At 45.6% G+C, this 15,549-nt stretch overlaps 1 protein-coding gene across 2 annotated transcripts in view; it reads right to left on the bottom strand.

Annotated features, from left to right (window-relative positions):
* Nucleotides 1–15,549, bottom strand: part of RUNX1 (RUNX family transcription factor 1) — a 235,164-nt gene that overhangs the window by 36,158 nt on the left and 183,457 nt on the right. The window contains exon 6 of one of the 2 annotated variants that reach the window (XM_012782933.3): nt 9,343–9,534. The exons of the other annotated variant lie outside the window; for it this stretch is intronic. Coding sequence (XP_012638387.1) covers nt 9,343–9,534 — 192 coding nt within the window. The remainder of the gene's footprint in view (nt 1–9,342; nt 9,535–15,549) is intronic. 2 annotated transcript variants of the gene reach the window in all.

The following is a 15,549-nucleotide window of genomic DNA, read 5'->3' as shown; positions in this document are numbered from 1 at the left end:
GAACTGTCAATGTGACCTTAGGGCTTTTGCAGCTATAGTTAAGTGAAGGATCCTGAGATCATCACGGATTATCTTAGTGGAGTCTAAATCCAATAACATATATCCTCAGATGGACAGAGGAGATGACCACAGAGGAGAAGGCTATGTAAAGAGGGAAGAAGAGCTTGGAGTGATACAGCCGCAAGCCAAAGCATGCCACCAACGGTTGGAAAAGACAAGGCAGGATCCTCACTAAAGCCTTCAGAGGGAGCATGGCCCTGCCGACACCTTGATTTTGGACTTTTGGCCTCCAGAACTACAACAGAATAAATTTCTGTTGTTTTAGCCACTAAGTTTGTAGTAATTTATTACAGTAGCAACAGGAAACTAGTACACTTCTGCTGTGGTTTGACTGTGTCCCCCAAAAGTTCATGTGTTGGAATCTAGGTTGCCATTTTGACAGTGTTGAGGGGTGGGGCCTTTGAAGGGCGAATAGGTCATGTAGACTCTGCCCTCATAAATAGATTAATGCTGTTATCAGGGGAGTGGCTTTGGAGTTATCTTTGGAATTGTTTTATTATAAAAGCAAGCTCTCTTGCATGCGTACTCTTGCCATCCTTGCTTTCCACCATGGGATAATGTAGGAAGAAGGCCCCCACCAGATGCTGGCACCATGCGCTTGGACTTCCCAGCCTATGGAACTGTAAGAAATAAATTTAGTTTCTTTCTAAACTACCCACACTCAGGGATTCCATTATAGCAACAGAAAATGGACTAAGACAGAAAATTGGTACCAAGAAGAGAGGTTACTGCTACAAAAAACACCTAAAATCGTTTAAGTGGCTTTGGAACTGGGTAATGGGCAGAGGCTGGGAAAATCTGGAATTGCCTTTAAGGGCAATTCTAGTGAGGGCTCAAAAGAAGATCCCAAAACCAGGAAAAGTTTGAATAGTCTTTGTTATTACTTAAGTGGTTGTGACAATAATGCAGGTAAAAATATGGACAATAAAAGCCATTCTGATGAGGTTTCAGATGGAAATGAGAAACAAGGTATTGGAAACTGGAGTAAAGGCCATATTTATAATAATACAATGTCACAAAGAGCTTGATAAAATTGTGTCCATGTCCTAGGACTATGGAATGCACAATTTATGAGTGGTGGACTATCTGGTGGAAGAAATCTCTAAGCAGCCAAGTGTTCAGGCTGTCGTGTGGCTACTTTTAACCACATACAGTGAGATGCAAGAGTAAAAGATGACTTCAATATGAAACTTACAATTAAAAGAGAAACAGAATGGAAAGATTTAGAAAATTCACAGCCTGGCATGTTTGGGAAAGTATACTAAGGGTGTGACCAAGCAATCATTTGCTAAAGAGATTAATATGAATGGAAGGAAGCCAGGTTCTCTTCATCCAGACAATGAGAGAAAGACCCCAAAGGCATTTCAAAGAACTTCAAGACTGCCCCTCCCATCACAGGCCCAGAGCTCTAGGATGGTAGCATAATTTCAGAGTATAGTCCTGGCCCACCCTCCATGGCTCACTGCCCAGGGACATTTTGGGTCTGCTTCCTGCATCCCACTGCCATGACCCTCAGCCACCCAGCTGTGGCTCAAGGGGGCACAGGTATAGCTTGGGACACCACTCCAAAGGATACAAATGGTATCTCTTGGTGGCATCCTTGTGATGCTATTTCTGCAGGCATGCATAATGCAAAAGTTGTAGAAGCATGACTTCCTCCACCTAGATTGAAAAAGATGCAGCAGAGCACCTGGAAGCCCAGGCAGAGACTGGCCACAGGGCAGAGCGGCCACAGAGAGCAATTACTAGGGCAATAGTGAGCAGAAATATGAGGTCAAGGCTGCCACAGAGTGGCCCCATGGGGGCTATGCCTAGTGGAGACGTGGAAGTGGAGCTATGCCTGAGACTCCAGAATTATAGAGTCACCGGCGTGCAACTTTAGCCTGGGAATGCTTCAGGCACAAGACTCAAACCTGAGAGAGCTGAAGCATGGTCTAAGCCCAGCGGAGCTATAGGGGCAAGGCTTCCCAGGACTTGGGGCCTAAGCCCAGCCCCAGTGTATCCAGGAGGTGGCACATGGAGCCAATGGGGATTATTCTCTAGCTGCAAGACTTAATACTGTTTTCCCTGTTGGGTTTTGAACTTAATCCAGATCAGTTACCCTTCTTTTCTTGCTTGCTTCTCCATTTTGGAAGGGGAATGTCTATTCTGTGTCTGTCCCACCATTGTATTTTGAAAGTAGATAACTTCTTCTGATTTCATAGCCTCATAGCTGGAGGAATTTGCTTTGGGATGAATTGTGCCTTGAGTCTCACGCATGTCCAGTTTAAGTGAGACTTTGGACTTCACACTTTTGAATTGGTGCTGGAATAAGTTAAGACTTTGGGGACTACTGGAATGGAGTGAATGTATTTTGAAAGTGAGAAGGACATGAATTTTGGGGGCCAGGGGTGGAATGCCATGGGTTGAATGTCCCCTAAAAGTTCATGTGTGGGAGACCTGGTTGCTGTCATGATGGTATTGAGAAGTGGGGCCTTTGGGAGGTGATTGGGTCATGAGGCTCCACCTTCAGGAATGAGTTAATGCTGTTATTGAGAGAATGAGTTAGTTAACCTGGGAGTGGCTTTGTTCGAAAAGTGATCCTTTTCGAAGAGTACATTCTTTTGGCCCTCCACCTATCAGCTATGGGATGACTCTCACCAGATGCTGGTGCCATGCTCTTGGACTTCCCAGCCTTCAGAACCAAGAGCTGAATAAAGTTCTTTTCTTTATACCAGGCGTCCTCAAAATACTGCCCGTGGGCCAAACGCGGCCCACCTAGGACATTTATCTGGCCTGCTGGGTGTTTTTGCTGCCGCTGCCTGTCCTGCTTAGCAGCCGACTCATCCCGGGCCCATAGTGCACATGTATGGAATGTGTGCTGCACTCTCCAACGGCCCTCCAATGGTCTGGGGGACAGTGAACTGGCCCCCTGTTTAAAAAGTTTGAGGACCCCTGCTTCATACATTACCAATCTATGGTATTCTGTTATAGCAACATAAAATGGACTATGACAACTTGGTATTGTTGATGATTATTATAATACTAACAGTTATTGAGTATTAACCATAGGCTGGCTCTAACATGCACTGCTGTGTATTTAACAATGTTCGTAGGATCTGCAAGCATAAATATTACTCTTAGTTTGCAGATGGGAAAACCAAGGCTTTAATAGGTTAAGTAACTTGCCAAAAGTCTGATGGGGTATAGTATATGTGGTGGAGGCCAGTTTTGGACAGTAACAGTCTGTCTGTTGATCCCTCATTCTTTCTTAGCCAATATGCTTTGCTATCTCTCTTGACCATTAGATTCACAGCTGAGCTCTCATGCCATTTAGTCATCGATATCAAATAAGTGTTCCAGCTATGTCTTTGTTAAAAACTATTGCTCTTCTGAATGAAACCTTTTAATGCTGTGTATGCTGGCCTATAGATTTACAAGCATGAGGGTAAAGTTCAAAACATATGCAGTCTATATGCAGTCCATGGAAGGAATATTTTATCATTAAGATCAAGCCCTATGGCCAGGTGCAGTGGCTCACATCTGTAATCCCAGCACTTTGCAAGGCCAAGGTAGGAGGATCACTTGAGCCTAGGAGTTTGAGATCAGCCTGAGCAATATAGTGAAACCCCATCTTCATAAAAAATAAGAAACATTAGGCTGGTGTGGTCGCACACACCTGTAGTCCCAGCTACTCGGCAGGCTAAGGCAGGAGGATCACTTGAGCCCAAGACTTTGAGGCTGCAGTGAGCTATGATCAGGCCACTGCAGTCCAGCCTGGGGGGATAGGGTAAGACCCTGCCTCTAAAAAAAAAAAAAAAAACCCATCAAGCCCAAAGTGAAGCCTTTTTTTCTTTTCTGATTAGAAAGGATGTCCATAAGGTACTAACAACATGCTTCTGAAAATATGGTCTAATCCCCTAAAATGATGTCTGTGAAAGTGTTTGGGCTGAAAATGAAGCCCCACTAAAATGCAGTTCATGGTTACTAGGGTGCTGACAGCTGTGACATTGGTGGCTCCTTTGAAGGGCTGCTCAATTAAGTAGTTAGCTACAAGGGTGCTTGTAAATACCTCCCAGGTATTTGCATAGTGCTGCTCAAGGGAGCACTGCGTTGGTAACTGTGCCTATCCATAAACAGAGTACACAGAATAAATATATGGTCTGGCTGCCACTCTAAGCACCGTGAAGTAACTCAGCTGAGTGACCAGAAAGCAGGGACGGCAGACTGGGTCAGCCTCACACTCAAGAAACAAAGGGAGGGCATGGGCACACCTGGCTGCAAGGGCCTTAGGAGTCTTAAAGAAGAAAACAAAGCATAGCTTTATCCCATCCTTCTTCTTTTCTGAATGTCTACAACGCAGTTACTTAGCTTTTCAAACTTTCCTTACGCTTATAGTTTATGTTGCACCAGCTAAAAACACAGAAAACAGGAACTGAGTTCTCTGAGTACTTCTAATTCTATTAACTTGTAACATCTCTGCCCACTTGGGAGAGGGGCAGCTCACACCCCACACACCAACAGAGCCCTCTGGACTCCACATTCATCCCGCTGGCCTTGCCCTACACACTGTCTCTCCCTCCCTCCCTCCCTCCCTCCCTCCCTCCCTCCCTCCCTCCCTCCCTCCCTCCCTATTTATTCATGGGAACACCTGACTCAGCCTTGGTTTCAAGGTAAGATTCTAATGCTGTAGACCCTGAATGGCTCTCATACCCTACTACACCTAGGTAAGAGTTATATTTAAATAAAATCATCCACCTTCCATGTTTATAACACGCCTTACAAGTTGATTTCCAGCACCCTGAATATTTTGCTTTGTGTAACCATTAAATGACCATTTATAGATTTACATGTGAGAATTTCTGGTATGACTGTAGCCTCCACTTTCAAGGTACAGTCCCTACCCCTTTTGTTTCTAAAGTTCTAGAATTGCTAGAGGAGGAAGGAAGGAAGTGGGGGTGGGTGGGAGTGAAAGAGAGAGAGAGAGAGAGAGAAGCAATACCATGCAGTTGAATATTTTACTCCCAAGCCTGGAAAGGGGATTTATCTCCTTCTCCTCCTTCCAGATGGTGGGAATATTCTCTTTCTTTTGCTTATCCAGCTAATAAAGAGAGAATCAGACTGATAGAGGTCATCAGGTCCAACTGACAAACAAAGTTGGTTCAGTGTCTCAAGAGTTTCACAGACAGTAGCACCAGAATATGGGATTTCCAAAGTAACTTTAACTTTTGGGAAAATAACTAGCAAGAAAAAAGTATTTGTAATACTAAAAATCAGGAGATGATTTGTAGGTCAGTGGCCCTTCTTGGCCATACAGAACTCAAAGCAAAGTACCCAAACTGCGAAAAACGGATCAGATGTTGACTGGGTTTGAATACCAAGAAAGGCTTGGTCCCAGTGGACCCTGTAAGAGAGACTCTTACATGTAGGAGGGTGGTAGCCCCAGTAAAGTAAACAGAGGATGGCTGGGAAGCCCTCTCTCTGCACATACATTCCTCTTTCACCCATGCTTAGAGATTAATGAATCTCCAGTCTAAGTTTTCTTTTCTCCCCATCTTTAAAAACAAATGTGTGTATTTCAAAAGGAGACAGTTTATTAAGGTTCCCAACACAGAGCCTGGCTCCAAAGGCTGTTATTATAACATCATTATCAACATCTAATCATAATAGAACACATTCAATACAGAACTGCCAAATGAGTGACCAGCCAACACTTCTCCCATCTCTCCTTTGGCAACTGGGATTCTTCTCGATACTGGTCAGCCCTGAAACTGATCGATCTCTGACCCGAGAGTGCAAACCCTGGAGAACCTGTCGCCTACACTGGCTTTGTAGCCAGAAAGGTCTGGGTTTCAGTCCAAGTTCATCACTTACAATCTTGCAGATGCTGGGCAATTTTTAAACTCTGAGGTTCGACTTCTCTGTCAATAAACCATACCACAGAATTGTTTGGGGAACAGAATAATATATACAGAAGGTCTGATCCATGCCAAAATATAACTCAACTGATCCAATTAAAAAGTTAAACCTTACACCTAGGTGTTCACAGCAACCAACACACACATAAGCACAACAAAGCTGACCTCCTAGTTTATCTGGGTTTCACAGTTTTCTGCACCAGCAGGTATCACTGTATCCCCGTCTTCCCAGAAAGGAGGAAGTTATGCCACCACAAGCGTGATTTGTCATATTTGGTAAATCCGGAGTCGAATTCTTAAAATTACATGCTCAGGTTGCCTGAAGCCATCTCTAACTGGGAGTTGTGACCAAACAGGCATTGGTACCACCGGCTCTAGAATCTTCCCCCTTTCCATCTTTGAAAAGAAATATAAAAGAATTTAAAACGGCAACTGGAGAAGTTAATGAGGATGTCTTGACTTGCATAAACATGTTGCCATGACAAAAATGGCTTTCTATGCAATTTTGAGACCTGGTAAAATAGGAAGTTGAAATTAACCTCAGTGCTTTCATAGTTAAAACCTCAACAAATAAACAGTGGTTTGGAGGCATGGCAACATGCTTCCCTGCAGATCTCTACCCTGCTTCAGATAATTTGAGATGTCTATTTGGAGTGATTGTCAAGCACATCTGATTCTAGATAAGCTAGGTGCTATTTTATATTATGTGATTTCCTGCTGACAGAGTTAGAGGGGCTGGCATAGCCATTCCAATGAAGCCCTAGCAAAGCAGAGTTCTTTAGCCTCTATGGAAACCCTGGCGAGCTCTCTGAGCCCCCAGTTACTGCCATTTCTGTAAAGCTGAAAAACATTCACATGCCTATATGGCATCGTTGTAGAACTGCTCTAACTACTTTTAGGATATTTTTCTTAAAACTACTGCTGCTATTTCAAAGAGAGCCATAAACACATGCTGTTTATGTGTTTCATTTCTTAAAGTATTTTCTTAAGTATAACACAGAAGCTTTAGGGCTAAGCCTGGAAAATAACCATTTTCCTACATGTCAAGAACAAAATGAAAGTTTTGGCTGCAAGAGCCTTTCACATTATGCCTGTTAACTTTCTAATTTCAACGGGGGTTGGGGGGGGGAGCCCAAGACTCCACTCAAAACATGACTAGAATAAAATAGCACTTTCTCATAGGAAAAAAAGAATGAAAAAGGAAAAGTAGTTTCACATGAAAACATTCTGGATACTTATTTTTAAACAGTTATTCCTACAGTTTTACAAGTGAAGTACTGAATATCAAATTCATATTCTGGAAAGAAAGAACATCAACAATATAGTTAACACATTCTTTAGAGTAGCAACTGAGCCCCTAGGGCACTCTAAAAAGCGAGTTATGATTTCTTAGATGTTGCAGAAGTAAAAAGTTTTTAAAAGGAACAAGAAAGGGGGTGATTCTTGGTATTAAACCTGATACTCTGCAAAGCATGTAATACTCCAAAAAGCTGAAGAATGCCCATGACATGATCCACACCAATGCTTGAGAGCCGCTAAAGACAAGAATTCAACATGACACCTCTCTCCTCTCTCTCTCTCTCTCTCTCTCTCTCTCTCTCTCTCTCTCTCTCTCGTAAAGAAGCATATCTGATGAAGAGGGAAATCAGATTAGATTCACTCCTCACCAAAACTGTCTGAAACAAAGCAGACTCAATGGCGACCATTTCAATTTGCCCCTCTGTGGTTAAATTTCCCACTGCCTTTAAAAATATTTAATATTTTTGGTTCCAATACCAGAAGGCAAACACCTTCATCACCTTAGTAGTATAAACAGGTAAGCAAAGAAAGAATAAGAAAACATAAGTCTTCCCTTTGATTTTACACACAGAGTCCTGAAGATGACATGATTTAATTTAAATGACCTTAAACACAAGACGGAAGAATCTCCTTGAGAGTTTTATTCTCTTTAGAAGAAAAGCATCGTTTCACGGCAAGCCCACCTCACCCTTCATACACGGTTTGACCTAATTTACCAAATACACTTGCATTTTGGAATTTCTAAAAATCAACTGGCATATCTTAAATAATTATTAACGATTATTAAGCAGCAGGAAACCGATGATTTCAAGGGACCTCTTCCTAAATGCACCTAAGATATGACTACAGATGAGAGGCAGCCCCCTAAAACATCAAGCTTTCATTCCTGTTTGTTTACACAAGGGCTGCTCTGCAGATCGGCCACGTAACAGCTGTGTGCATAGCATCTTATGGGAAGATTTCTTTGGGAATTTTCCACTCAAATAAAAGAACCGCCCCCAGAAACATAACTGGGAGAGCTAATGGCATGGGCTGTCATGCTGTGGAAGATGGCAGCAATGCCTTTTGAGAGCCCCACGTGTGTGAACCCCAAAAGAGAGCTATTGGCCCAGAAACAGACAACAGACGACACTCATACATCCCACAGTACGACTCACATACAGAAAATGCCTGGGTGGGGAAGCTAATTTGTGTTGTCCAAGAGGGGCAAAGAGGCCCCATATCCGCTGCTGGCCACCCGCCCCTCTCTCCAGATGTGTTGTGTATCTTTTCCTTTGAGTTTAACAAGCCTGCTACTTTGAGAAAGGAATATTACTGTGACCATGTCATATACAGCTGTGTCCTACACGGCACAGAGAAGAGACTGCGTTTCGGATGGTTGAAATGGTATCACAGAGCCAACAGCCGTTGACGCCAGTGCCTCTACAGTGTAAATGAACTTTCGTATTATCTAACCTGGCACAGTGGGTCTTAGGCAATTATTGCATCTTAGTGTTTTTGCCATTGCCAGCTAGCCCCATGGGAGGGGGGACTCGTGCTCTTTATCGATTTGCAAATAATACCCTTGATGTGATGGCATCTACTATTTCTTAATTTAAAACAAAACAAAACATGTATTAGATACAAAGCTCACAAGTGATCTGGAGACAAGAACTTGAAAACATCCCCACCTTCACCTTGCCCGACGTACGTGTGTGCGCGCGCGTGTGCATGTGTGTGTGTGCGCGTGTGTGTGCGCGCGTGTGTGTGTGTGTGTGTGTGTTCAAGCCTCATGGGTAAAGAAATAGCACAGCATAGCCAAAGCTGACTCTTAAAATATTCAGGAATCCAGGAGAGGGCTATCCCCACACGTGGACACCCATATCCAGGGATCCTGTTCTAGTGCAGATCTGGCTTGGCAGGTCGGGGGCGGGGCCCGAGACTCTGCATTTCTAGCAAGCTCCCAGGCGGTGCTGCTGGTCTGGGGACCTCTCTGAGCATCAGGGGCAGACCACGGTTGGCCTGGGTGGGCCCTGCACGTGGGGCCTAGCTGGGGGTGGCGGCCCAGGCGAGGGCCAGGTGGGAGGGGACTCCGTCCGGTACTTACCCTGCATCTGACTCTGAGGCTGAGGGTTAAAGGCAGTGGAGTGGCTAATGGAGGCGCGAGGGTTGGGCGTGGGGGCTGGGTGGTGTGGGCTGGCCCTCATGGCTGTGCGCCGCAGCTGCTCCAGTTCACTGAGCCGCTCGGAAAAGGACAAGCTCCCAGGCTTGGTCTGATCATCTAGTTTCTGCCGATGTCCTATTGTGGGGAGCGGGGCAGGGAGGGGAGGGGGCGGGGAGGCAGGGAGGGAGGTGGGGAGGAAGGGAGGGAAGAGATCAGAAAATGTATTGTGGGTTTTCTAAAATTGGGGGTGCTCTTGTCTGTCCCCTCCCTCTCCCCTTGCCCCCAACATGGACTCGCTAGAGATCGGCCCACTGGGCCGGCTGCCAGTGGGAACTTGGGGGCTGTCCCCTGAGCTGGCTGGAGCTCCTTTCACCACACTGGCCACTGGGTGCTCCCAGAGTCTGGGCCCCGGCACCCACCCCAACCCTCTGCATCCACCTCCCCTGGGTGGAATGAAGTGGGATCGCCGGTGACCGTGGTGATGGCGGGAGGGAAAGAGGAGCATCAACTGTTGGCACTTGGCCACTCGGGCTGAGCAGTGGCAGTCAGGAAAGGTCTCTCCCAGTGGCATCAGAACGGCTGCTCCTTACTGCAAAGCCAACCACCGGCAGGTTTTAGCGGCAGCAAAGCGGGCCTGGAGCTTGGCAGCAGGCACCTCCAACAGGAAGTGAGGTGTGGCCGCGAACCCACAGCCCCCAGGGAGGCCGCACTTCCTGCTACTCGCAGGCACCGGCAGCCCCTCACCCTGTCCCTCTGCTCACAAGCTTTCTGCAGATATGTTTCTTCCCTGAAACCAGCTCCCCAGGTACACCGGTGCGGGGGAGCCCACAGAAAGGCGCAGCCTGGGCCTTGTCCGATATTCCCGGCAGGCTGGGCCACCCACGGGAGCCCGGAGGGAGCCGCAGCCGGGCTGGCCAAACTCCCCAGGGCTCAGGGATGAGGATGGGCAGGTGGGGGCCCTCATTGTCTTCGCAGACGGTAAGTGTCCTCACCCTGCTCCTCACCAAAAACACGGTCACCGGGAAGCAGCAAGCAGGGCCACTCACGTGGGACATGGACCTGCAGTTTTCTCCCTTAATCCCTCATCAAAGTGTTTTTTTTTTTTTAGAGATGGGATCTCACTCTATTGTCCAGCCTGGAGTGCAGAGGTGCGATCATAGTTCGCTATAGCCTGGAACTCCAGGGCTCAAGCCATCCTTTTGTCTCAGCCTCCCAAGCAGCAGGGACTACAGGCGTGCATGACCACACTCGGCTACTTTTTCTTATTTTTTGTGTTGATGGGGCCTCGCTATGTTGCCCAGGCTGGTCTTAAACTCCTGGGCTCAAGTGATCCTCCCAACTCAGCCTCCCGTAAGTGTTGGGGTTACAGGCGTCAGCCACCACGCCCAGCCCAAAGTGTCTTCAAACTAGACACAGCCCTGTCAAGCAGAGCTGAGGCTCCTAGGCAGAGATGTCTCTACAGCGGGCCTGGGCCATTCATTTCCTCCTTTAGAGAGAAACGCCGCCTGCTGCTTCCTTACCCTTGAGATGTGAGCAGAGACCCTGACTGAGGCAAGTAGCCTCAAGGCCACCTTGGAGAAGCAGCCCGCTTGAGGCCCCCAAAAGCGCCCTTTCACATGCCCTGGCCGGAGCCGAGACTAGAAAGAGGACCCCTCGATTCCACTCCGGCCAGCCCCGGGTAGGCGCGGCCCGGGGGAAGTGCATGTCAGCCCAGCTCCCACTGGCTACAATTGTAAAATTAAATCGTATGACTTGTCTCATGGCTCCAGATCTCCGTGGCTTGCTGTTTCTTCCTGCCGCCCGGCCCCTTGGCACAGTTAACACTGTCTCAAATTCCAGACCAGAAAAAGGGCCCACTATATTGCAGTGATTTTATCATTAACAAGACCTGTTTGGCTCCAAAATGAGGAAAAATACTTAAGCATAATATTTGTGCAGTTCAAATGCAACGCTCCCTCTTTTCATGTGTCACCAAGGCAAATCTGGACTCTGATTCAGCGCTCCAGCCCACAACACCCGACTCGAACGCAAACACCCTGAGTCACGCAGGTCCTGCACACATTCGAGAGGCCTCTTATGGGCTCAGTATTTTAAGCACCAGCTTTGTGGACGAAAGGCTGTGGGGCCAGGTTCCCGAGCAACCCGTCATCCCTCAAAAGTACAAACATGGCTTTTTTTCTAGAACAATCTGTTGGTCAATCATGGTTTTAATTCAGTGTCTGGAAGGATGCTTTAGCTTCGCTCCTTCGCTCCTCCCTCCTCTCATCTTTGTGATAGAGCTTTGGCTTCCTGATGACCAAAGTGAAAAATCTGAAGTTTTCTTGCAGAAAAGCAAACAATTCCAACTTAAAACCCATCCAGAACATAAGAAGTCAGCCCTTTAAATGCTCGCCACAGCCTGATGCCTGGCATTAGAAGTCAAGGAAAGAAGGAGGCAGGGAAAATGATTCTAGAGAGTTCTGCTGACTCAGGAAAGAATGCCAGTCACAAAGGCTTCCAGCAAGTTCTGTACCCATTTTAAAACTTCACATTCCTTGGGCATCCAGTGGCATTTTTAGAAAACACCGTGTCAAGAACAGTGGTGAGCCAGGGCAATGATGGGTACAAGGTCATTCTGAATACATGGCATCGGGCATGGTGGAGTCTACGGCCAGAGGGCTGTCATCCGTTGTGCCTGCCTCAGCCACCAAGTGTGGGGACACGTGCCACTGAGAAACGGAGCAGGGATAAGTCATTTCAGGCAAGCCACTCCTGTGGCCATGAGATTACTGGGTTTTTGAATTAGCCCCTCTCATTACCCCCTGCTTAAAAAAAGTTTTCACATGTGAGCAATTTCTGTACCAGCTGACACCTGCCAAAACCCAACAGTCTCTGTAGTCATCTACAGAGATTAACTGATGATTGTCTGCTTTAGCAGGAATGCCCGGGCATCACTCTCCGAGAAAACAACTCTCCACTCTAAGCTGCCTCCTAAGCCTTGAGAGTCTCGGGCTGAGTTTAATGTCGGAGGATTGCGACGGTTCATTCCACACTCTCCCCACGCGTGTTCCTGGGAGCGGGAACAGTCCCTCAGGACTGTTACTGCCTCTGTAGGGTCCTGGCCCCATGCTCACAGCGGTGCTGGCTAGCTGTAACACCAAGGCACAGGGGAAATGAGAAGCATTATCATATTCAAGGTGTGGTTAAGATGCATTTATAAACCAGGTCAAAGGAACACCTCATTCTTCTTTTCTGAAACCATCAGATTTCACGTGCCAAATAGCAATATTTTGCATGAAATATATAGGAACTTCCGATATAAACTTTCAAGCTGGGGAAAATGAATGCTTTATATGTCTCCAGTTTCCTGTATCTGTGTTCAATTAAAACGTCCATTTCCCCCTGAATTTTAAATAGAGGATTATGGAAAATGGCCACATTCGAATTCACTTTTCTTCTTTCTTACTGAGTCCTGGGTTCTGGAGGGCAACAGGGAATTCAAGCCTGAATCAAACCTTCTGGTAGAATTACCGAGCGGCCTGAACATCTGCATGTTGGCAGCCTGGCATTTTGAGCATATTAGAAATCAATTGTGAATGTTTACAGGGTGGTGCTTAAAATAGTGGGCTACCTTGATTTCATACTGGGATAGCTTAATGAACTCTTAAGCAGAACTGAAAAGGGTCCTAAATTTTTCTAGTATTTTCTCATTTTTTTGAAATAAGTGCTTGGTTGGGATTTTATTAATGTATACAGTTATATAAATCCTAAAAAAGGGGAAATAATGCCATTTGTTAAATTTTACTTCATTCCAAAGACATTCCTGTTTCCTGAGATGGCTTCCTATTAGGGTATCCTGAATGTTGTGACATTTTGTAATGGATAATGAGACCAGCCTTCACTTTACTGCTGCAATAACTAGACTGAGCAGGCATGCATATGTCATTGATAACTGAACTGTCTTTTTCAAGACACCATTGTGATCTGTGGCTGTAAGCAACTTAAATATAGTATATGATCTTCCATTTAAGGAAACAGATAAAAGTTAAATTGCCACCTTTTCTTAGAAAATTTTGACTAGGGAGAGTAAAGAATTCTCTGGAAGTCAACAACATGTTAGTTCATGTTTCTGATATGAGTTTACTAGTTTTCTTTATAGAGTCTCAGCAGAAAAATTCAGGAGGCATATACTCAAAGCATTGCCATCATGAGCAGCTGACAGAAACCTATGCAAAATGATAATACCAAAAAGATATATCTCTCAGTGTATATATGTATATAAAATTGAGGTTCTTCTAAATCAATACATGAATTTCACATATTCACTTTTAAAAGGATATCTGTATTTCAGAAGATGTTTGCCAGTCATCCTGATACTAGCTACTTGGATCTCGATATAAAAACATGGGCTTTTCTTCCTTCGATTTGCTACTGTTTTATAACTATGACAAAGAAATCGCTGTGTGTAGAGAACAGCTCCCTTTTCCTGGTATAAATGTCTAACCTCTAGGTTCCAGGGTCATTAGGATTTTAAAGCGATGGTAATGAATGTGAAGGTGATCCTTCCTGGAAGCCCCTTGCAGGTGGTGAAATAAACCTTTGTAACTGCTCACCTAACCATCTGCTAGCCAATTTAATGTTGGAAAATATTATTTAATATCATATATAATTTATATATCATACACAAACATATAATGCAATGCAAAATATATAATAATATATAGATCTAGTAAATATTATAATACATATTATATATGCATGCTTATATATTATCCAATGTTGTATAAATATGGGTAGCCACACTCTCTGCTCCCCACCCCCCCCAACTTTTTTTCATATCCTTAATCGAAGAGAATAACACAGGGTTGGAGTGCTTCAGAACTGGAGGAGGGCCAGAGCAATCAGCCTTCATTTTTAAGGCTGAAGTGTGGGAAGTGAGGGTCAGAGAGGTTATGTCATTTACTCAGTCTCACACAGCCAGTTCGAGGAAGAGGGCAGGTCTGAAAACACACACCCTCAAATACAAATTTCTGTGAAGCCAAAGTGAACAGAGAGGCACACCATGCTACACAGTTTTAGATCAGTAGATCACAGGGATAAGAGAACACTTTAACTTTTGCACTGTCTGCCTGTACAACTTCAGTTCCGTTCCCAGTTTGTGCATGGCTTGGGGCGAGAGCCGGGGCCATGCTCTGACGGATGGCCTCCTCTTTGAAATCAAGCAGAAGTAGCTCCCGCCATCTGTGGAAGGGCTTTGGGGACTGGCAGGAAAGGGTTACGTGGAACCTATTATTCCATTCCAGAAACGTAGCAGATAAGACCTCTTAGTGCCCAGGGATCAGGGTGTTAATGCAGATGCCATAATCCTTCTCCCTTCTAGAGAAAGGACACGGCACCAGAGAAAGGTGACTGCCAGTCTGGGCGAGAAGAATTCTCCGTTTCAAGTCTGATTTTCTAACAAACTTTGCTTTGGACAAGAGCAAGTCTCTTCATCGCTCAGCCTCCTTATCTGGAAGCCTGGAATTAAGGGACTAAGACGGATTATTCTGAGGGGCTCTAAGAACATTCACGGCAATTACATCTGCCATGATTACTCAACCAGTTCTTGTTGGAGTAATCCAACTTGAAACTAGAAGGCAGACAGTTTGAACTCCCCTCTTTCCTCCTGCCACACTGGCCACCTTGCTATTGCTCCTGTATCACTCACTGCCTCAGGGCCTTTGCACTTGCTGTTTCCTCTGCCCAGAACACTCTTTTCCCTTAGATTCCTGTGGACCTGATCCTTCTCACCCTTCAAGTATTTGCCCAAATGTCATCCTCTCCCTGAAGAATACCCAGAGACCCTTTTTAAGTTGCAAACTCTTCTCTATCCAGCCAATCCCTAGCCCTTCAGCTTTGGTTTTCTCCACCATACACATAAATGTCACCTATGCACTGTGTGTACCCCCTGGATTGTGCAGTCTATGAGGATGGCCCTTTTGTACCTTTTCTGCACCACCATCTCTCCTGCACCTGTAAGAACACCTGGAACACAGTAGGGTCACTAAATGTTGCCCAAATAACTGACTGACCGACTGAAGGAAGGAAGGAAGACTTACGACCTTCATGATTGGTGCCGTCCACCCGCCCTCCACTAGGTTGTGGGAAAACAGAATTCACTTGGGGCAAAGG

Source organism: Microcebus murinus, chromosome 1 (assembly GCF_040939455.1).
Source record: "Microcebus murinus isolate Inina chromosome 1, M.murinus_Inina_mat1.0, whole genome shotgun sequence".
NCBI classification, from domain to species: Eukaryota; Metazoa; Chordata; class Mammalia; order Primates; family Cheirogaleidae; genus Microcebus; species Microcebus murinus.
Note: the sequence above shows the minus strand (reverse complement) of the source record. Positions and strands in the feature narration are given on the sequence as shown.